At 40.9% G+C, this 22,316-nt stretch overlaps 2 protein-coding genes across 2 annotated transcripts in view; both read left to right on the top strand.

Annotated features, from left to right (window-relative positions):
- The first annotated feature begins 2,693 nt into the window (after positions 1-2,693).
- ahcyl2 (adenosylhomocysteinase like 2) overlaps positions 2,694-22,316 on the top strand; it is a 140,314-nt gene continuing 120,691 nt past the window's right edge. Inside the window, exon 1 of the mRNA XM_062983370.1 lies at positions 2,694-3,195. Coding sequence (XP_062839440.1) covers positions 2,863-3,195 — 333 coding nt within the window. The 5' untranslated portion in view covers positions 2,694-2,862. The remainder of the gene's footprint in view (positions 3,196-22,316) is intronic.
- The window catches only part of LOC100553019 (RNA polymerase II subunit J), a 42,256-nt gene continuing 23,141 nt past the window's right edge, over positions 3,202-22,316 (top strand). The window contains exon 1 of the mRNA XM_062983374.1: positions 3,202-22,316. This exon is cut by the window's right edge and continues 23,141 nt beyond it. Within this exon, the coding sequence (XP_062839444.1) occupies positions 15,434-15,970 (537 nt within the window). The 5' untranslated portion in view covers positions 3,202-15,433 and the 3' untranslated portion in view covers positions 15,971-22,316.

The raw sequence follows: 22,316 nt of genomic DNA, 5'->3' as shown, positions 1-22,316 counted from the left end.
TCATTACAGAATGTTAAACATTCATGGAGCAAGCACAGGGAGCATACCTATTGATAAAAAATGTGGCATAGCTCTGAACACAGGATATTTGCCATTCTCTTAGGACAGGGGTCCCCAAACTAAGGCCCGGGGGCCGGATGCGGCCCTCCGAGGTCATTTACCTGGCCCCCGCCCTGAGTTTTATAATATAATATATTGTATATACATATAATATTGATAATAATATTATAATGTAATACAATATAACACTAATAATAATACCATATAATAATATTAATTATATATTCTATATTACATATAATATTACTAATAATATTACGGCATAGTGGTATAGTTCAATATAGTAATATATAATGCTAATATTGTGCTATGCTAATCTATATATATAAATGAGTGATGGCATCACGGCGACCAACAAAACAACAAAACTACAGGCCCCCCCAACCTCGAAATTTGACAACACGACCCATCATCCACGCCTCTAGGTTGATACAAGAAAAAGAAAAGAAAAGTAAAGTCCTAATGAGAGGGAAAGGAGTAATTGTTTTTATCCAATTGCTGCCAGTTAGAGGACTAATCTCTGCCCACTTGGTCTCCTAGTAACCCACTCAGCCCAGGGGACAGGCCAAGTTAGGCCTCACTTAGGCCTCATCCACAGATTATCTAATTTGCACTGGATTATATAGCAGTGTAGACTCAAGGCCCTTCCACACAGCTATATAACCCATTTATAATGGACTTAATGCCAGGGGAAAACCTTTACCTTTTACCTTAACTACCACCAATTCCTCAATACTTTATTTCCCATATCACCATACTTCGCCACAGCAACGCGTGGCCGGGCACAGCTAGTAATATAATATATTGTATGTACATATAATTTGTAAGCCACTCCGAGTCCCCTTTGGGGTGAAAAGGATGTGATATAAATGTAGTAAATAAATGCAGTAAATAATAAATAAATAAATAAATTTTAGACTTAGGCTCGCCCAAAGTCTGAAATGACTTAAAGGCACACAACAACAACAACAACAACAACAACAACAACCCTAATTAACATGACTATCTCATTGGCCAGGAGCAGGACCACACATCCCATTGAAATTCTGATAAATGTATGTTGGCTAAAATTGTTTTTATTTTTAAATATTGTATTGTTCTTTCATTGTTATTGTTCTTGTTGTTGCTGTTGTTTTTGCACTACAAATAAGACATATGCAGTGTGCATCGGTATTTGTTTGTATTTTTTTTCAAATGATAATCCAGCCCCTCAACAGTCTGAAGGATTGTGGACCGGCCCTCGGCTTAAAAAGTTTGAGGACCCCTGTCTTAGGACTCCAACTCAGGCTCCTTCTATGCTGCCATATACAAACATACCAATTATCAATAACAATTATTGCTAGCAAAGGTCTACCGACAGGGGGTGCTAAAGAACAGACTTACATTTTCGCTTTTCCTGGTTTCCCCTGCAGGTGGCGCTATATAGCTGGAGGCGCCTCAATTTTGCCGTCGCGCATGCGTACTATCCCTGAGGAGGCAGGTGAATCCTGATCATCATTTAGCCACACCTCTGGGCCGTGCATTCGGGTTTCGTTTCCGCGCATGCGTATGAATTGTGAGGCGAGTCTGATACTAATACGGCCACGCCCTCGAACCGTTTTGATTATACTTCAGCCACGTCCCTGGGCCTTGCATCCGGGTCCTTGTAGGCGGTGTTTCGTTCCTGCGCATGTGTACTATCCCTGTGTGGGCGGGTTTTGGTCTTCGCGCATGCGTACTACCCCTGAGGAGACAGTCGAGTCCTGCTCATTCTTTAGCCACGCCCTTGAGGCAGGCAATCGTGTGGGCGGTGTTTCATTTCTGCGCATGCGTACCATTTGTGAGGCGAGCCTGATATTAATATGGTCACGCCCCCGAAGCGCTTTGATACTACTTTAGCCACGCCCCTGAGCCGTGCATCCGGGTTCGTGTGGGCGGGGTTTCGCTGCTGCGCATACCTATTATCCCTGAGGGGGGCTCTGAGGCGAGCCACGGTCATACTTTGGTCCATATGGGCGGGGTTTTGTCTTTGCGCATGCGCACTATCCCTGAAAAAGCTCTGAGGAGAGGGCATGATTATACTTGGACGCTCGTGTGGGCGGGGTTTTGTCTTTGCGCATGCGTATTATACCTGAAAGGGCTCTGAGGCGGGCCATGGTTATACTTGGACCCTCCTGTGGGCGGGGTTTTGTCTTTGCGCATGCGCACTATCCCTGAAAGGGCTCTGAGGAGAGGGCATGATTATACTTGGACGCTCGTGTGGGCGGGGTTTTGTCTTTGCGCATGCGTATTATACCTGAAAGGGCTCTGAGGCGGGCCATGGTTATACTTGGACCCTCCTGTGGGCGGGGTTTTGTCTTTGCGCATGCGCACTATCCCTGAAAGGGCTCTGAGGAGAGGGCATGATTATACTTGGACGCTCGTGTGGGCGGGGTTTTGTCTTTGCGCATGCGTATTATACCTGAAAGGGCTCTGAGGCGGGCCATGGTTATACTTGGCCCCTCCTGTGGGCGGGGTTTTGTCGTTGCGCATGCGTATTATGCCCGAGGCAGCTCTGAGGCGAATCCTACTCATTCTTTACTTACGCCACGAAGCCGCTTTGCCCCTCCTTTAGCCACGCCTCCCGACCAATCCGACGCCAGTCGCGCGGTGCCTGCCGGGAAAGAGAGTCTTCTCCTGATACGGGCTGTATTGTCGGCGCTGGTTCAAAGACTTCGCTTCCCGTGAGGCACTCGTGTCCGCGCATGCGTGCACCTCCCTGAGGCGGCTGTGTGAGGCGAGGAGCAGCCGGCGTCGCGGGAGTGGGCTTGAGGAGAGAGAGCGATGATGTCGGTGCGAGTGGCAGCGCCGCCGGCTGTGGAGCTGAAGGAACTCGGAGGAGGAGGCGGAGGAGGGGGAAGCGGGCCTTGCGCGGCCTCGGCTCCGGCAGCCCCTTCCTCCGAGGCGCCGGCCCCGCTCCCGGCCCCCAAGGCGCCCCAGGCCTCGGCCATGAAGCAGCGCAGCCCCACAGAGGCCCCCGCGCCCTCCTCCGCCCCGCAGGCCTCGTCGCGCCTGGCCGCCGCCGCCGACGGAGGAGACCCCGGCGGGAGGCTGCTTGGAGAGGCCCTGCCCAGCCCCGGAGGCGCCGTCACCGAGGCCCCGCGCACCGTCAAGAAGGTAGGCGTCCAGGAGAGTCACCAGCCTAGTCAAAATATAATAATAATAATAATAATGGGAAGTAACCGTCACAGGAAGAAGAATAAACAATAACAAGTACAGTAGAGTCTCACTTATCCAACGTTCTGGATTATCCAACGCATTTTTGGAGTCAATGTTTTCAATACATCGTGATATTTTGGTGCTAAATTCGTAAATACAGTAATTACTACATAGAATTACTGCTTATTGAACTACTTTTTCTGTCAAATTTGTTGTATAACATGATGTTTTGGTGCTTAATTGGTAAAATCAAAACCTAATTTGATGTTTAATAGGCTTTTCCTTAATCTTTCCTTATTAGCCAACATATTCGCTTATCCAACGTTCTGGATTATCCAACGCATTTTTGGAGCCAATGTTTTCAATACATCGTGATATTTTGGTGCTAAATTCGTAAATACAGTAATTACTACATAGAATTACTGCTTATTGAACTACTTTTTCTGTCAAATTTGTTGTATAACATGATGTTTTGGTGCTTAATTGGTAAAATCAAAACCTAATTTGATGTTTAATAGGCTTTTCCTTAATCTTTCCTTATTATCCAACATATTCGCTTATCCAACGTTCTGCCGGCCCGTTTACGTTGGATAAGCGAGACTCTACTGTAATAAAAATAATAATGAGTAACAATCATGGTGGCAATAATAATAAGTAACTATAATAGTAAGAAGAATAATGGGGAGTCACCGCCCTAGTAAGAATATAATAATAATACAGTAGAGTCTCACTTATCCAAGCAAAACTGGCCAGCAGAAGCTTGGATAAGCGAATATCTTGGATAATAAGGAGGGATTAAGGAAAAGCCTATTAAACATCAAATTAGGTTATGGTTTTACAAATTAAGCACCAAAACTTCATGTTATACAACAAATTTGACAGAAAAAGTAGTTCAATACGCAGTAATGTTATGTTGTAATTACTGTATTTACGAATTTAGCACCAAAATATCACGATATATTGAAAACATTGACTACAAAAATGGCTTGGATAATCCAGAGGCTTGGATAAGCGAGGCTTGGACAAGTGAGACTCTACTGTAATAATAATAATGATGAGGAGTAATAATAACAATCAGAAGGGTAATGGGAAGTCACCACCCTAATAAGAATATAATAATAGTAGGAAATAAAAAGAATGATGGGAAGTCACCACCCTAATAAGAATGTAATATTAATAATACAGTATTGGGAAGCACAGTAGAGTCTCACTTAACATAAACGGGCCGGCAGAATGTTGGATAAGCGAATATGTTGGATACTAAGGAGGGATTGAGGAAAAGCCTATTAAACATCAAATTAGGTTATGATTTTACAAATTAAGCACCAAAGACATCATGTTAGACAACAAATTTGGCAGAAAAAGTATGTAGTAATTACTGTATTTATGAATTTAGCACCAAAATATCACGATATATTGAAAACATTGACTACAAAAATGGCTTGGATAATCCAGAACGTTGGATAAGCGAGTGTTGGATAAGTGAGACTCTACTGTAATAGTAAGAAGAGTAAAAGAAAGTCATCATCCTAGTAAAAATAGAATAATAGTAGGAAGTAACCATCATAGTAAGAAGAATAATGGGGAGTCACCATCCTAGAAAGAATAACAAACAATAACAAATAATGATCAATAAATAACTATAATAGTAAGAAGAATAATGGGAAGTCACCATCCTAGAAAGAATAATAAACAATAACAAATAATGATCAATAAGTAACTATAATAGAAAGAAGAATAACGGGAAGTCACCATCCTAGTAAGAAAATAATAATAATAATACTAATAATAATAATGGGATGTGTTAATAATAGTAAGAAGAATAATGGTAATAATAAACAATAGGAAATAATAATAAGTGGCCGTAATAATAATAATAATGGGAAGTAACAATCATAGTAGTAATAATAAGCAACAAATTATAGTAATAAAAGTAAGAATAATGGTGACAACAATAATAAGTATAATAGTAAGAATAACAGGAAGTGACAAACATAGTAAAAATAACAATCATTGTAATAATAAACAACAAACAACCATAATAGTAAAAAGAATTGTGATAAATGACAATAATCGTAATAATAATGGTAGGCAACATTCATAATAAAAATAATAATAAGCAGCAATAAGTAAGAATAATAATGGTAGGTACCAATCACAGTAATAATAACAAACAACAACAAATAATAAGTAATAATGGTAATAATGGTAAGTAACAAACATAGTAGTAGTAGTAATAGTAATAACTTTATATTCCGCCCCATCTCCCCAAGGGGACTCGGGGCAGCTTCCCCGGGCCAAGCCCAACACATACAATAAAATGCAGCAATATAAAATACACAGTACAAAATATCACAATGTAAAATACATAACAATCACAGTGAAAACAACAACGTCAACAGGGTAAAAAGCATAGCGATTAAAAGAGGCGATAAGGTGCTTCAGTTCATAATAATAATAATCAATAAGTAGCAATAAGATTAAAAATAATGGTAAATAATAATCATAGTAATAGCAATAAGCGAAATCCCCTCTTCCAACCAGGTTGAGGCTACTTTGAAGTACACCTTCCAATAATTGGGATATTGATGGTAATTTCTGAAGTCTGTAAGTGTATTTCTCATTTGTTAGTGTTCAGAATCCATTCTGTTAGCAAAGCTGGGAATTGTGGGCCTTGTTATCTCAAGATAGGGAGGAAGCGATCATTGAGAAAGGTGTAGTAGAGGTTGAGTATCCCTTGTCTGAAATGCTTGGGACCAGAAGTGTTGTGGATTTTGGATTTTTGAATATCTATATTTGCTTATGTATACATAATGAGAACTCAGGTCTAATTATCTTTCATATACCCCTTACACATGCAGCCTGAAGGTAACTTTGTACACAACATTTTCACTGATTTGGGTAATGAAACAAAGTCTGTGTCATTAACAATCAGGAAGCAAAAAGGTGTCACAATTTCGGAGTCTTTCGAATTTCAGGATAAGGGACGTTCAAACTGTGCCAACAAGGAACTGCTCCACCCCACAAGCTCTGTATGTGTCTGGAGGATGACAAGATTTGTACTTTATTACCTGAAACTTTTCAGAAAAGGATGACTGAGAAGATGAGGAAATGAAGAGAAGACTTGCTTGTCAAGTTCCTTGTTTGGGCTAGAGGTCACCGATTCTCTTGCTGTGTTTGGAGTAGATTTTCCAGAATTGTCACGAGCTAAGATAGAATAGAATCCTTATAAGTTTATCTTCCTCTTTTCCACCCCTTGCTCATGATTTTTTTTATTCCAGGGCTACAGATTGGGAATCTTGTAATTTGAATTTTTCGCTCTTGCAGTTAGGTTTCCATTGGGTTTTTTTGTGGTTTTATTCCCTCCATTGATCCTCTCCCTACCAGAAAGTTCTAAGAAGAAAGAAGGAATGAAGCTTAAGTTCTGGAGAAGAGCATTTCTCAAGGGTCACAGAATCATTACATTGGAAGAGACCCCTCTCAAAGGCCATCAGTCCAACCCAATTCTGGTACGCAAAAAGACACAATCAAAGGCCTCCGGTCAGATGGCTATTCAGCCTCTTTTGAAATCCTCCAGAGGAAGTGTCATCACCACACTCAGAGGCAGCCTACTCCACTCTTGTCCTCTGTCTAATGTGCAGTAATTGGAGCACCTCCTGAATCAATTATTAGCCACGATGAACACTGAGGTTTGCTCAGGATATCTTATGACACCCCGTCATTTTTGCAAAGAAATAGAGCTTCAATTTCCCCTGATAATTCAACTTGGATTGCCAGTCTCTAGGGTTGCTATTAGAATGCTGTTGAAAAAAATCTATGTTTATTTGTGTATATTCTGTGTGTTATAGTAATAATTTATACCCTGCCCCCTCTCCCCGTAGGGACTTGGGGCAGCTTGCAACAATCAACAGATACAGGAAATAATATAAGCAATAGACAATAGACAACAATCAACAATTACCACTTAATACAATTAAAATACACAATAATATAAATATTAATAAAGAACAGTTTATTTGACCTCTAAAAATAATATAAATATAAACACCGTTTAATCCACCATGTTATCAAAATATCCAGCATTATAATTAATGTTGTAATGGTCATTCAAGTCCTGTCTGATAGTGTAGGGCCACATCCCATCATCCTTACATAGGAGTTATAGGCCAACAAAAATTGGCCAGTTTTGGGTGTAAATCTCCTATCTTCTAATAACACACTTCTAATAGCATTTTGGCAGTTAAAATCCCTCTTCTATGTTCACAGGTTCAGTCTCCTTAGGGATTGTCAACCTTGTAAAACTGAATGGCTGTGTTTCTAAAGTATCTTCTCATTTCTGCTGTCTTGTGCCCCTTTTTAATTTTCAGCAAGTTTGCAATGGGATGTGGTGATGGATCCGTCTTTGCTGTGCTGGTTAGTGATTTTTCTCCATGGCGTTTCCAAGGCTGTTGTCTAATCTGCTTCTTCACAATCTTGGCTATTCTTTGAGATGAAGAAAATGATACAGGCAGTTGTGTGGGCTCATCATCATTTTATATACCGTATATATAATTTGGAGCAGCAGGAAATTGAGGAATAATGAATTAGCTTTTCAGTTTTATAGACTATTTCCGCATGACTGAATGCAGAACAGAAAAATCATAAAGGGAAAAGCATTTGAAAATGATGCCTCCAGTATCAAAGATATCTGTATCACTTGCTGGGAAATGTGAGAGGCAAGGCTCAGTTGGCCTCATGTCCCGCTGGTGAACTCCCCAGAGGCAACTGCCTGGCCCTTGTGTGAAACGAAGGCTGGGCCGCCTAGACTTCTGGTCTGATCCAGCATAGTTGTTGCATTGGTATTAAAGAGCATTGGGGCCTTGCCAGCTCAGCATTTAGATTTCAGTTCTAATATCTAACCTGAAAGAAAGTCTATGAATCTCAAAATATACCCCCAATAAAACCCATGGAAGGGTCTCTCACTCTTTCTGTTTAGGAGGATACAAAAGTCAGATGATTCTAGAGATTGGTTGCATGCAGGGTGCTTGTTTTATTACTGTGAGTCTTCCAAGTCAACTTTGACTCATGGCAACTTTGTCCTAGGGATTTCTTGGCAAGATTTCTTCAGAAGATGTTTGCCATTGTCTTCCTCTTAGGCTGAGAGAGTGTGACTCATGGCTGAGCAGCAGTTCGAACCCTCAGTTCTTGCAGTGTTAGTCTAACACTCAAATCACTAGGCCATGCCGCCTTTGCTTTACACTGGTCTGTTTCGTTGTTGAGTGCCTTCAAGTTATTTCCAGGTTACAGTGAATCTGTCTTTGGTGTTTCATTTGCAAGATTGTTTTAAGGGGCTTTTTCCTTTGCTTTACTTTTGAGGTTGAAGGAGTGTGACTTGATTGGGGTTACCTGATAGTTTCATAGTCCAGTGCTCCATTTACTATATTAAGCTGGTTCCTCTTTAAAGAACAACAACAACAACAAACTTTATTTATATACCGCTCTATCTCCCATGGGGACTCAGAGCGGTTTACACATAATAAAAACATTCAATACATATACATCATACAAAATACAAGAAACCAATATAACGGCAATTAACAAAACATATTTAAAATTCCAACATTTTAAAGCAATATAATACCTTAATAAAAGCAAATGCAATCGGTTTCATTCAAGTGATATTGCCCAGAATTTGGCTTCCCTATCAGCATCTTGTGTTGCGTGCAAACAAATAGGAACCTAACAGTACATCTGGAGATAAAATGTGTTGGATGGGTTAAAATGATGTTATTTGGAATTCATGATTGATAGCTGCTGTTACTCTTCCTATTGATCAGAACCTTTAGGAGATTTGCATCTCTTGTTGCAACTGCATATCTTTCTGCCACTCTGTAATTTGGAAATATTCGAAAGCTGGTGCAGTATTCACTTCTGAAATTCTATGCTCTGAGACAGGGATCCCCAAACTAAGGCCCATGGGCCAGATGTGGCCCTACAAGGTCATTTGCCTGGCCCCTGTCCTAAACTTTAGACTTAGGGTTGACCTAAGTCTGAAACGACTTGAAGGCACACAACAACAACAGTCCTAATTTTGGACTGTTTCATCATAGTCTGACCCCCAACAATTTGAGGGACCGTGAACCGGCCCTCCACTTAAAAAGTTTGAGGACCCGTGCTCTGAGAGATTGCTGTCTCACCATTATTAAACTTGCTGTGACCAATACATTGACCCATACAAATGTATGAGTTCCTCCTTGGAGGAAGCAACTTGGTGCCTTCCAGATGTTTTTGGACTAGGACTTCCATGCTACTTGGTTCAGATTGAAATCAGTCTAAAACATTTAGCAGATAGAAGGTTGCCTGCCCCTGCTCTACACTATAATATACCCATTTGGTCTTGGATGTTTTTACTGAGTTTCTGCTGGGAGAGGGTAATAGCTGGTTTTCTGCACCGTTTGGAATTGGCTGTGTGAAATATTTAGCAGCATTATTTACACTCAGAGGAAGTTGCCGGTTGGAGCTCTCCTTATGTTGGTGCTCTGAGATTGCCTCTTTGGTCAGAAGTCAAGTGCATGTGGAAACTTTGATTCATTGGCCACTGGATACAAATGACTGAACCCCATAACCAAAACCCTTTCAAAGTGTGCCTCTTTTTTTCTAAATTGGATGTGTGTGTATTCTTGCCAGTCTTGCCAAACAGTGGTCTAGGTCTAATGAGGCTTATTAAATGTTAAACATATTGAGAAAGAGGCCTTTGCTTGAAAAGACTTTGTGTCTTGGCAGTGTTTCTGCATTAACATATACTTGCTTTCTCCCTCTCACCAGATGCAAGTGGGTGAGTCTTTCTTAATAGCCTCAGAACTTGAACTGTCCTTTTTAATATGGTCAAAATATCAAAATGTTCTAGCAATAGAATAGAACAAACTTTGTCCATAGCTAAAGCCTCTGTGTTTTAGTGGCGTCTGCAAAAGTGAGCTTTATTATTAAGTTGGTCAGGCACAAGGCAAAAGAAGGCCACATGTAACACAGTATATCATGTAACAGAGATTAGCCCCTTAATTAAAAAGAGTGGCTGGTGCATCTTAATCTTTCAGGTGGTGAATACTTTTATTTCTTCTGAATGCCTTTGTTTATTTAACCCAGGCTCGTTTTTCAATATGGGTTTGAAGATGACTCACAGCACAGATGAAAGCTACATACAGCTTTAAAACAAGCTGTTCTATTAAAAATAATGCCAATTTAAAACAGATTAAAATATTTTAAAATAGCACTGAAAATGAAAATGTTGCAATTTGCCACTGTGTTAACTTAGACTTATGTCAACCCTATGAATGAGAGACCTCTGGAACTCCCTTTACAAGACTTTTCTGCAACAAGAGCAGAGGGAAATAGATAACCTAGGTTTCTGGAAGAGGGAGTCCTACATAGAAACATAGAATCCTAGAATTGGAAGAGACCTCGTGGGCCATCCAGTCCAACCCCCTGCCAAGAAGCAGGAAAATCTCATTGAAAGCACCCCCCCCCCAGATGGCCACCCAGCCTCTGTTTGCTTAAAAGCCTCCAAAAAAGGAGCCTCCACCACACTCTGGGGTAGAGAGTTCCACTGATGAACAGCTCTCACAGTGAGAAAGTTCTTCCTGATGTTCAGGTGGAGTCTCCTTTCCTGCAGTTTGAAGCCATTGTTCTGCGTCCTAGTCTCCAGGGCTTGCTCCCTCCTCCCTATGACTCCCCTCCCATCTTGATAAATGGCCGTTATCATGTCTCCTCTCAGCCTTCTCTTCATGCCCTGCTCTTTCAGCCCCTCCTCATAGGGCTTGTTCTCCAGACCCTTGATCATTTTAGTCGCCCTCCTCTGGACACATTCCAGCTTGTCAACATTTCCCTTCAATTGCAGTGCCCAGAATTGGACATAGTGTGATTCCAGGTGTGATCTGATCAAGGCAGAATAGAGGCGGAGCATGACTTCCCTGGATCTAGACACTAAGCACCTATTTATGCATGCCAAAATCCTGTTGGCATTTTTAGCTGCCGCATGATATTGTTGGCTCATGTTTAACTTGTTGTCCATGAGAACTCCAAAATCTTTTTCACACATATTGCTATTGAACCAGGCATCCCCCATTCTGTAGGGAATGCCTGGCTTGATAGCAGTATGTGTGAAAAAGATCCTGGAGTCCTTGTCTTGGGAATAACCACCAAGAATGCCTCTTAGGTTTGCACATCATGCGGGTTTGTGAGGAAGATGGGACTGAGAGAAAGGACCCTGCCAAGGATCTTAAAATTTGGGAATGATCACATCAGGTAGACTGGGTCTAAGCTGTCATAGACAGGATTTTGAATTGTCGGTCGGTATCCTGTGAAATTGTTGCAACAAAGCAGTTATGAGTTTCCTGTAACTAGCAGGGAACATGGAAAGATGATACAGTTATGTAGCTGTTATATTACTTTGTCAATGAAGGGAGTTAACCACCAAATCCACGTTGCCGAGTTGTTGAAAACGGCAAGTTTGGAAAAGGAAACTCCGTTTTATTTGGTTTGTGGGGAACGAGTCAGAAAAATTCATTGCCTTAAGTTGCAAATTTATTTTGACTATCTGCTCACTTAATTTTATTTTAATGACTAACTTTTTTATCACACTAGTATATATTTTTTCTGCTTAAACCGAATCCCTAAGTGCTATCTCATGTATTGGGTTGACTAGCGAAATCCGAACTAGATCTACAATCACGACATTCACATCCTGCCTCAGCATGCAGGGACTGTCCTCTTTAATCATACACAGGTTATTTTAATGCAACATCCCTAATGCATTTGCGTTTAGGTGCAAAGACTCTGAGAAACGACCGCTTTTCTTCTCCCTGTCACAATAAGAATATAAAGCCTTTTAAGATGGGAAAATGCATATGGATGGGAAACAGAGGCTGAATCTGGATACCATTTGAAGTGTCATAAGTACATAATTTGATATCTTGGAGAGGGGACCCAAATCCAAATGTAAATTAATTTTTGTTTCATGTAGTGTGGATGGAATTTTATATAATATTTTAATAATTATGTGTATGAAACAAAGTGTATGTATGTACACTGAACCATCAGAAAGCAAAAATGTCACTATCTCATCCAATCATGTTGCTCATTTCCAATGTCTTGTGTATTTTTAATTTTGAAGTATTTTTTATTTTGGAATTCCAGATAAGGGATGCTCAACCTGGAATAAGATGGCCTGAGTAAAATAAAAATGAAGGGCAGTGCAAGCTTCCATTTATACCACCTGGTTTTCCAAGGCTATATGGATCCCTGATAAATCTTTTGTAAATGTTAGAAAAGGCACGTGAAAGAATTAAAATGTGTGTGGAATTTAGTATTTACAAAATTATATGGCTTCCCTTCTTTAGGTCAGTTACTCTGAAATAGTTACTCATGATTTTGCAGTTCTTTTAATAATCTTTCATATACTCATTCTTTTGCACTTAGAGTCTCCTGAAACTGACATTGTTGTTGTTTTATACAGGGAATGTGTTTGCTAAAATTTTAATTGGCTGCCTGCCTTAAGTTTTTCAGTTAAGTATTTGCCATTTCCTTTTTGTGAATAAAGAGCTTTTAAAAGCACAAGCATGGCTTTATTGGTCTCTTTAACCCAATATCCTGTCTCTAACAGCTGCCTGCAATATAATCAGCAGGGATAATGACAAACAATTCAGTTTTTCCAGTGTAGTAGTAATAATGTTACTCTCATTTCCCAGTGGACTAAAGTTGGGGACCTTTGCAGAGAAAAAGACATGTGTTGTGAGACTGTCTTGTTCAGAGATTGTGTTTCTATTTTACTTGGCTCGTGCACTTATTTCTTTTATATACTGCCTTTTCCACAAAGTGGGACCCAAGACGGCTCACAGATAAGGAACATAAAGGAACATAGACAACCATTGAACTGTCAGACAGACAATTGTCCACATTCTTCCAAAATGTTGATGGTTGGATACAAAAAATGCTGGCACAAAAAAAGAAAAGTCTAGCTAAAAGTGATAGGGAATAGCAGAGAGTGTAGTATGGTATATAACCTGAGAAGGTGAGATCTTAACATTCTTTCTGATATTCATGGTGGAATGTTGAAACTGGAAGAGAAGGGATTACAGACATTCTTTGTCTCAGAGAACCGAAGCTGGCACAGACACTTGGTATTCACTACGTATTAAAGATTTGATGAGTGAAGGGAGATTCGAGTCGGCAAAGCAAGCAAGCAGCTCTAGTTTTGCAAAATGATCTTAGTGAGACAAATGAGCAGTTGAATTATACTGTATATACTCCCGTATAAGTCAACCTCATGTATCAGTCTAGGGCAGGATGGATTACGGATTTTGATTTTGACTCAAGGGTCATTATGTGGAGTGTGTTATGCTTTTATTTATAATAATAATAATAACTTTATTTTATACCCTGCCTCTATCTCCCCAAAGGGGACTCAGGGCGGCTTACATGGGGCCAAGCCCGAATAAAAACAATAGCAATATAAAACACAACAATTTATGTATAGTATTATTAATAAAAAGACTTTAAAAAACCACCAAGTGACCTTGGGCAAGTCACATATTCTCAGTTCCAGAAAACCTGTGATAGGTTTGCCTACTTGGAAGCACACAATCAAGAACAATATGGGAAGATATAGAAAAAGGTATTGAGAACAGAATGTGGCATTTGGTTGCCTTCACTCAGCAGGCGCTGGATATTTGGATCTGAAAGCCCTTATCAACCTAAGCTCAAAAACTAAGGAGACTGAAGATGTGTGCAGTGAAGTGCTGTATGGAGTCTGAGTTGAGTAGCATTTCCTCCTTAGACCGAAGGGCAGCAATCCTCCTGGGTTGATGGGTCCCTCTTGCAAATAAGGACAGGGGGAAAAGGATTTGCCCCAAGGTGTGTGTGTTCCTTTAGCCTCCAAATAGTTAACTTAGGTGAAATTTCATTGCCTGTTGCCTGGAGTCACTTCTCACTTGCCTTGGGCAAAGGGAAGTTGTTCACAAGCCTGTAGCTATAGCCATGGCATTTTTGAGTCTCAAACACGTAAGCAGATAAGAGTGTTGACAGGGTCTGGAAAAAATGTATGCCATTAAGAAATTTAACAAGGAAAACGGTTGCAATAGGTCAGTGTCTTAAATGAAGTTATGCTGAGAGGAAGAGAATCTGGTGTTTTGAGTGATAAGCATGCATATTAAATGTTGCTTTTAAAAAAAAGGCCACGCTGATGGATTAATTCAGACACTTGTTCTAGCACACATACAGAGCACAGGGATTTTTGCTTGGGAAAGATTCGCAAGGTTGATTGCTTTCACCTCTTTAATTGCGTTCAAACTCCTTTGAGCCACATGGAAGTAAGCTCTCAAATCTAAAACCATTTTGAGGAAATTTATTCAGAATTTACCCCCAAATAGGAATAAGATACAAAGAGCTAATGAAAGACATAGTCTCATCTTCTATGATCCTGTCCAAGGTTCTTACACCTTCTTCTTAAGCTATAGGTAGGTTCTGTATTAATAAATATATATGCTATCCTCATATAAGCGAGTTGGATATCAAATGCTGAAGTTATATTAATAAATAACTCCAGCATTTGATATCCAACTCACTTATAAAGTGAACATAGCATATAGCAGGCAAAGAAACTAATCATAGACATTGCTATAATAGTAGTTTATAGAAGTGAAGAAGTAGACGTTCTAGATTTTCAGCATAGGCTGACATTCAGCATGGTGTGTCAGAAAGGCAGCCAAAGTGGGGTCCATGTGAGCTATCTTATTCTATTTATAAAGCTACTAGCTTTGCCCGGCCACGCGTTGCTGTAGCTTATGGGAATCATTTGTTGGCCAGATGGAATAGCAGTGAATAGCCTTGCAGCTTCAAAGCCTGGCCGTTTTCTGGAGTAGCTGGAGTAGCACCCTCAAAGAGCTGCTTTGAAGCCTGGCTACTTCCTTTGTAGGGGAATCCTTGTTTGGCCAGCTTGAACTGCACTGAATAGTCTTGCAGCTTCAAAGCCTGGCCTCTTTCTACATAGGGCCTCCTTGCTAGGCCAGGTTGAATGGGACGGAGTAGCCTCATGGCTTCAGAGCTTAGGGGTTTTCTATCTAGGGGAAATGGTTGTTGGCCAGGTTGAATAGCAGTGAATAGCCTTGCTGCTTGCAATCCTGGCCGCTTTCTACCTTGCGGAATCCTTGGTTGGCCAGGGTGAATGGAGGGTGAAAGGGAGAAATGTGGCAAGAGGAAGCCGCACCAAGCCAATCCTGACCAGGACTTCCTTCCACCTGGAAACAGATGCCCTCACTGTGGAAGAACATGTGGGTCAAGAATAGGGCTCCACAAAAAACAAAACAAAACAAAAATGCGGCGAGGAAAGGCAAGGCCCGAGTCAGCCATGAACGCGCCTCTGGCCTTTGAGTCATTCTTGCTCTTTGAAGGGGAGAAAAAGATTGCCATCAACAAGAACACCAAAGTGCCCAATGCCTGCCTCTTCACCATCAACAAGGAAGACCATACACTTGGGAATGTCATTAAATTGCAGCTCCTGGAGGACCCGCAGGTGCTGTTTGCAGGCTACAAGGTCCTCCACCCGCTTGAGCACAAGATCATCATCTGGGTGCAGACCACCCCTGACTACAGCCCCCAGGAGGCCTTCACAGACGCCATCACCGACCTCATCAGTGAGCTCTCCATCCTTGAGGAGCGTTTCGGCGTCGCCATCAAAGACAAACAAGAAGGAATTGAATAGCAGCACGCTCTTGGAAATTAACCGTTTTGTCTTTATTTTTTCAGTAGCCAACTATATCAAAGGGCAAGTATGCCTCAGATCCTGAAACCGGAGAGATTGTCTGTTAACTAATAAATTATACTTAAAAAAAAAAAAGAATAGGTCTCCACAGTCAACTATGTATCTACCGCCAAGACACTACACTTGGAAGGCCATCATACTCAGACAACGAGGGATCGCCTAAGAGAGATTCGATTGTAAGAAAATTTTAGGAATTCCGAAGAGATGGTCTCTGTTGCTCATGGTTATATTCACGAATTCAGGCTGCCAAACTGTACATTTGTCTAAGATTATCTATTAATTTTCATTGTGACTGTGGGCAACTTGAACTGTTTGTATTAGAAGATTTTGCTTGTGACGACCTCTGTTTTGGGAAGCAGAAGGATTTTGTTTTGGTGTAGCTTTTCCTTGTGAGTTGCCAGATTATTCTAGGTGAAATCTTCACCTGTGAAAACAGGTGTGGAGCTCACTGTGTGGGTGAGGATTTTCTGAATCACTCTACATGTTCATATTCTTTGTTTCTGAGAAACCCACAGAAAATGTCCTTTCTTTTTGCTCTTTAATTATTAACCAAGTTTTCCTTTACTATCTTCGTTCCACACCCCATCCCTACCAACTCATTGATTCAAGGTAGCAGTACTTGGCTTCATTTTCTTTGCAATTTGCCAGAGTCCATGAAACAACCCGACAATGACTCTTAACACGTGCCTCTTAGTTCAAGGCCTAGAAGCAGCCCAGAAAGCATGGGCCAGGCAATCAACATGTTTGTTTTAATTGGACTTGGGATAGCATTATATGCCACAGGAAGCTTTTTGAGTTACAGTTGGACATTGAGTGTTAGGTTGTGCCGGGGTGTTAGAATGATTCAAGTGAAGCACTGTTGTTTGGGGGAGTGATGTAAAAGGTGTTTTTTTTTTTTTTTTACTGTTCGCCTCTCCCTTTGAAGTTACTTCACTTGTGAATTTCTGTATTCCCTGTTCCTCATCAGGAGAACATTTGGTCTAGAAATCCTTGGTTTTCTTTCAAGTGAACTGAGGCATCCTATCTATAAAATGCATTGCTAAGATTATGACTAAATGGCTTGTTGAAGGGAATGGGAGAGTCACTCATAGCAAATGATTAGGTTATAGCTTTTCCAGAAATGCTGGTCATTCAAATGTTTATTGGCTCTCTTCTTGGAGGATCAGTTCTTTATTACAACATTTCAGGGTTGCTTTTCAGTCCAGAGGAAGAATCCACTATGTGGTTTACAGTATTCTGGTTTCTGTTTTTCCATCCAGAGGGTGCATTTTTATGTACATTTGGTGTAGAACTCTTAAATCATTTATTGATATTATGATTATTATTATTATGATTATTATTATTATTATTAGTTATACTCTGCTTTATCTCCCCAAAGGAGACTCATAATATTGAGAATTGACATAATATTGAGAATTTTATCAGTTGGAAAACTCAACACTGCACAGACTTTACATAAACAACATTGTAAAAGCAGAGCCAGAAGTTTTGCTGGTAATCTTAGCATCCCCTTTTTTGTATGTCCATAGTAAAGACTTGTCCTTATTGAGTTACTTATCTAGTTATTTCTGTTAGGATATTCTATTACATAGTCTGGCTTGGTTGAAGCTTGCTGCCTGGATCGAGGAGCAATGAGATTGCTCACTTTTCCAGTTTAGAGTTGAGTTGTAGACTTAAAAAGCCACTTTAGGTCTCAATCCTGAGGAAGAAAAGGGAGAGGGCACAAATCAATATAATAATGATAAAAAAATATGTATTGACCTCCACATACAAATCTCAACCTAATCAATACATCAGCTATTTCTTAGATTTTTGTCTTGAGTTCATCATCATTTTTACAATTTCACAAACTACAAAGATGATCAACTAAATATATGCACAGAAATTAAAAAAGCCCCAAACAGCAGCAGCAGCAAATCAGAACCAGCTGTGTTGCATCATTGGGTGGGTAAATGTGGAAACTTATGAGTATTTCAGAATGTTTCCATCAATTTAGATCAGGCATAGGCAAACTTCGGCCCTCCAGGTGTTTTAGACTTTAACTCAAAATTCCTAACAGCCTATCGGTTGTTAGGAATTGTGGGAATTGAAGTCCAAAATACCTGGAGGGCCGAAGTTTGCCTATGCCTGATATAGTTGGTTAAAAAGAGAGAAGAAGAAGAAGAATGGGCAGGTCAAGGAGACATCCTATCTGAAAACAAAGAGGTGGAAAAAAAGCATTGAGCCTGCTTCGGAGATATTATGAACGCATTACTGAAAAACCACTGTAGACAAGGAATTAACTAAATGAAAAGTGGCTGTGTTTTCTAGCTCTCAGACTAGAAGTCCCCCCTTTTGTTCTAGCATGTTGTGTATCAGCTGGAGCCTTCCAGGCCTGTGGAGCTGCAGCTGGGGGAAGGAAGCAAGATGTTCCCTGGGCTTCAGTGATGGTTGTCCTAATGGTCTTGGACGTCTGCTTGTACTTCCTGCTGGGATTTTGAAATAAACAAGTAGTTCTATCCCCAGTATGCTGATAGGATTTAAATGATGCATAGTGATGAAGGAGAGGAGGCAATAAAGGGAACCAGAGCGGGGTTGGCTGACGCATCCTCTTCGGGAAATTTCCGCCTCGTGTCTTGTTCTCAAACTCGTAGGACTTTTCTCCCTGGTGTTTTAGCAGATGATTCAGCTTCGCCTGTGAGTTTGTCATTTCTTCCTGCCTGGATTTGCTTAGGCATTGGAGGCAGATTTGCATTCACCGTCACACGTACACCGTTGCGCATGATATGTTTTTTTAAAATGTATACAAGCTTGAGGGAAACTGAAATCTGGGAGAAAAGCTCTGTAAACTAAACACTTCTATACTGTTTAACTGATTTGGGCAGAGCAGAACTTTGCAACCCACTTAGCAACTGCTTTTTAAGGCAGTCTAGTATTATCCCCATTTTAGTGTTGACATTAAAATGCAGTGGCTGACTTATAAAGATCCAGTTGGAATGCTGCTGGGCTAAGATTTGAACTGAGAGTATCTTCTTAACTGGCACTGTAAATAGCTACTTGCTTATTTCAGCTCTTCCAGGTTTATGCTTCATGTACATCGGTTCTTGGTATCTACTGGAGGTTGATTCCAGTATCCTTCCCCCAGATACCAAAATCTGGATACTGAAGTCCAGATATATAGAATCCCATGATAAAACAGTGTCCTTTATATAAAATGAAAAAATAAAGGTTTCTTCTGGGATGTTTAAAAATATTTTTAAGTTGTTGATTTTGGGATCCCTGGATGCAGAATCTTCAGATACTGAGAGGCAACTGCAGTTGAGTTATTTGAATTCACATGGGTTACCTGCAATGCTAGTATTCGTGTGCCGGTTTCTTGCATACAACATAACTGATATATTTTAAAAGTTCAGGTACAACCACAAACATATATTAGTATCTTCCTTGTTTGCTGGCATTTGCTGGTATAGCTGATTTGAGTCTCCTGCGTGAGAGATAAATGAGGTGGGTATACACACACACATATACATATGCCATGTGAAAATCTCTTTTCTCTGTGTGCATTATCTCTTCAGAATTATTTTGAATGAACTATTTATTGATTTCAGTTAGAACAACCTGTTGTTGGTTTTGTCTGAACAGAGAGTATGGGAGGCGGAGTATGCAAGAAAGTCGGAGGTTTCGGATTGGTTGTGCACACATCTAACAATCAAAATATAAAATCAGCATGTTTTTTTTAAGTGACCCTTTATAAAAGATGGAAGGTGAACCCAAGTCTTACAGGGCGGAGTGTAATTGATTCAGATAAGTCTTGTTCTCTAGGAATGATACTAATGGGTGGTCCATTTGGCATGCAGCTGTCTTAGAATCATATGGCAGGATCTATCCTTAGCAAGTATGGGTCTCTTCATTACTGCAGTATAAATTATCCATTCACCTAACAAATGGAAACTCAAGATAGACATTTTTCTGCTTCTTTTCCTACCCAGACACAACATTTACTCTCTGTGGCCCTAAACAGGGTTTTAAACATAAGTCATTGCAGGAAATAGGAATGTGTTTTGTTCGTTCTAGGACAAGCTTGGGATGAGGATCTCAATATGCATGCTGACAAGACTCTGAAGCTGTTCATTTTTATTTGAGCCCTCTTGCTAGCAGCCTGCTTTACAAGAGTGGGTTATGTATGGAGACAATAGAGCTCCTATAAATAAGAAAGGGAGAGCTGGGTCACTTGTGCTCATAGGGGAGCCTAAGGGAAATAGCAAAGTGCCAGGCCAAATCTGATTTCCTGTGTGAAATGGCTGTGGGGACAAAAGCGCTTAAGGAGTAGTTGTTGTAGAGTGAGCAAATGCTCCTGCTGTGTTAACCCATTAAGTCTCAGTAGGTTTTAGGAGGAAGAGAAGAGACCCTTTGAGATAAACAAGGCAGCATCTTCTTAACAAACCTAATTGTTGATGGGCCAATCCACTGGTGATGATGATTTTTTGTTGCCTCTGTTCCACTTTGCTGCTGGCGATGGTTATGTGTTGGGTGTCTGTGAAATTCAGTTATTGGGGTAGACAGGCAATAACTTGGGTAATGATTCAGAAGGGACAAAGATATGTGACTAGCACACTGTGAATAATCAGTAATGGAGGCAACTAATATTCATGTTTAATGGGGTGATAGTACCATAGTTTACCTGACCCTTGGCATGCTCTGGTTGATGGTAATCTCTATGAGTTTGCGTTTAGAAAATAGGTCCACGTTAGGGTCCTTGTAAATTGGGAAGTACTTGAAGGCACACAACAGCAACAGTGCTTGATGAGAAATATAAGGAAGAGAGTTAATGGAGTATGCTCTCCTGTTTAACAGGGTGCCAGTTTGGCAGATCTTGTTCCATATAGGAAGTCATTCTCATTTCCCCAATCTAATAAGTTGATGCGTAATGAAAAACTACAGATAGAACTCAGAGGTGGGACATTGTAGCCTTCCAGTTCACTTGGCAGCTTTGAGTTTGACCAAATCAAGTTTAGAAAAACGGAGGTATTGGACTACAGCTCACATTATCCCTAAGGTGGCATGGCCAGTGAAGTACAGCAGTTTTGGACAGGATGCCTTAGAAGAGACACATGTACATGAATATGGTTCCTGAAGTGATGTGGTTATCTGAGCTAAAGCACATCTTGGTTGGAATCTATATCTACAATAAAAGTCAGTGTTTGTATGCGGCGGGCGGTGTATGTATGTATGTGTGTATGTGGCAGCTTTCTGATTGGCCGCCACTTTCATAGGCCACTGTCACTGCCAGGAATCACTGACATGGACCAAACTTGGCACACTTAACCCCCATGACGCACTTTATGGCCTGGTGCCGTTGGCGGGACGATGACCCATGGGTGATGGGATTTGTAGTACTTTCAATTGCTACGACTCCCACAGGCCACTACAACGCCTAGCAGTGATGGAACTGGACCAAATTTGGCCCACAGAACCCCCATGAACCCCTTTCTGTCCTGGTGCAGATTGGGGGAGGATGGACCAAGTAGCTTCACTCACTTCTTCCTCTGAGAGTTGTAGTTCACCAGACAGCACTGAACCCAGCCGACTTCGGATCTGGACCAAACTTGGCACACTGCCTCATCATGCCCAACTGAGCATACAGGCAGGATTTCGGGGGGGTTGTCCTTTGGCTCTGGGAGTTGTAGTTCACTCTTATACAGACAGCACTGAACTCATCTGACTTCGGATCTGGACCAAACTTGGCACATTACCTCATCATGCCCAACTGAACATACAGAAAGGGGTTTGGGGTGATTGTCCTTTGGCTCTGGGAGTTGTAGTTCACCCTTATACAAACAGCACTGAACCCAGCCGACTTCAGATCTGAACCAAAATTGCCACACTGCCCCATCATGCCCAACTGAACATACAGGCAGGGTTTCAGGGTGATTGTCCTATGGCTCTGGAAGTTGTAGTTCACCCTTATACAAACAGCACTGAACCCAGCCGACTTCAGATCTGGACCAAAATTGCCACACAGGTTTCTCCAAAGGCCCGGGCACCTCTGGGTCCCCAAGCTAGTTTAAAATAATCTTGGTAACCTTTATAATTGAAATCAGCTTCCTGGGAAAGAATGACTTTGTGTCTACCTGTGTGCATTGGCTGCAGTCACCTGCATCTTTTGCTACAGCAAGAAGGTCTTATGCAATCATTTAACCTGCTAGAAATATTTGGCATACTATTCAGGTATTGCAAACATCTTCTGTGAAGTAGAAAGAGCAAAATCAGGAGTACATTGATTTATATAAACCCAAAATGTGTGTGC

The sequence above is a fragment of the Anolis carolinensis genome, chromosome 5, assembly GCF_035594765.1.
Source record: "Anolis carolinensis isolate JA03-04 chromosome 5, rAnoCar3.1.pri, whole genome shotgun sequence".
Lineage (NCBI taxonomy): Eukaryota > Metazoa > Chordata > Lepidosauria > Squamata > Dactyloidae > Anolis > Anolis carolinensis.
Note: the sequence above shows the minus strand (reverse complement) of the source record. Positions and strands in the feature narration are given on the sequence as shown.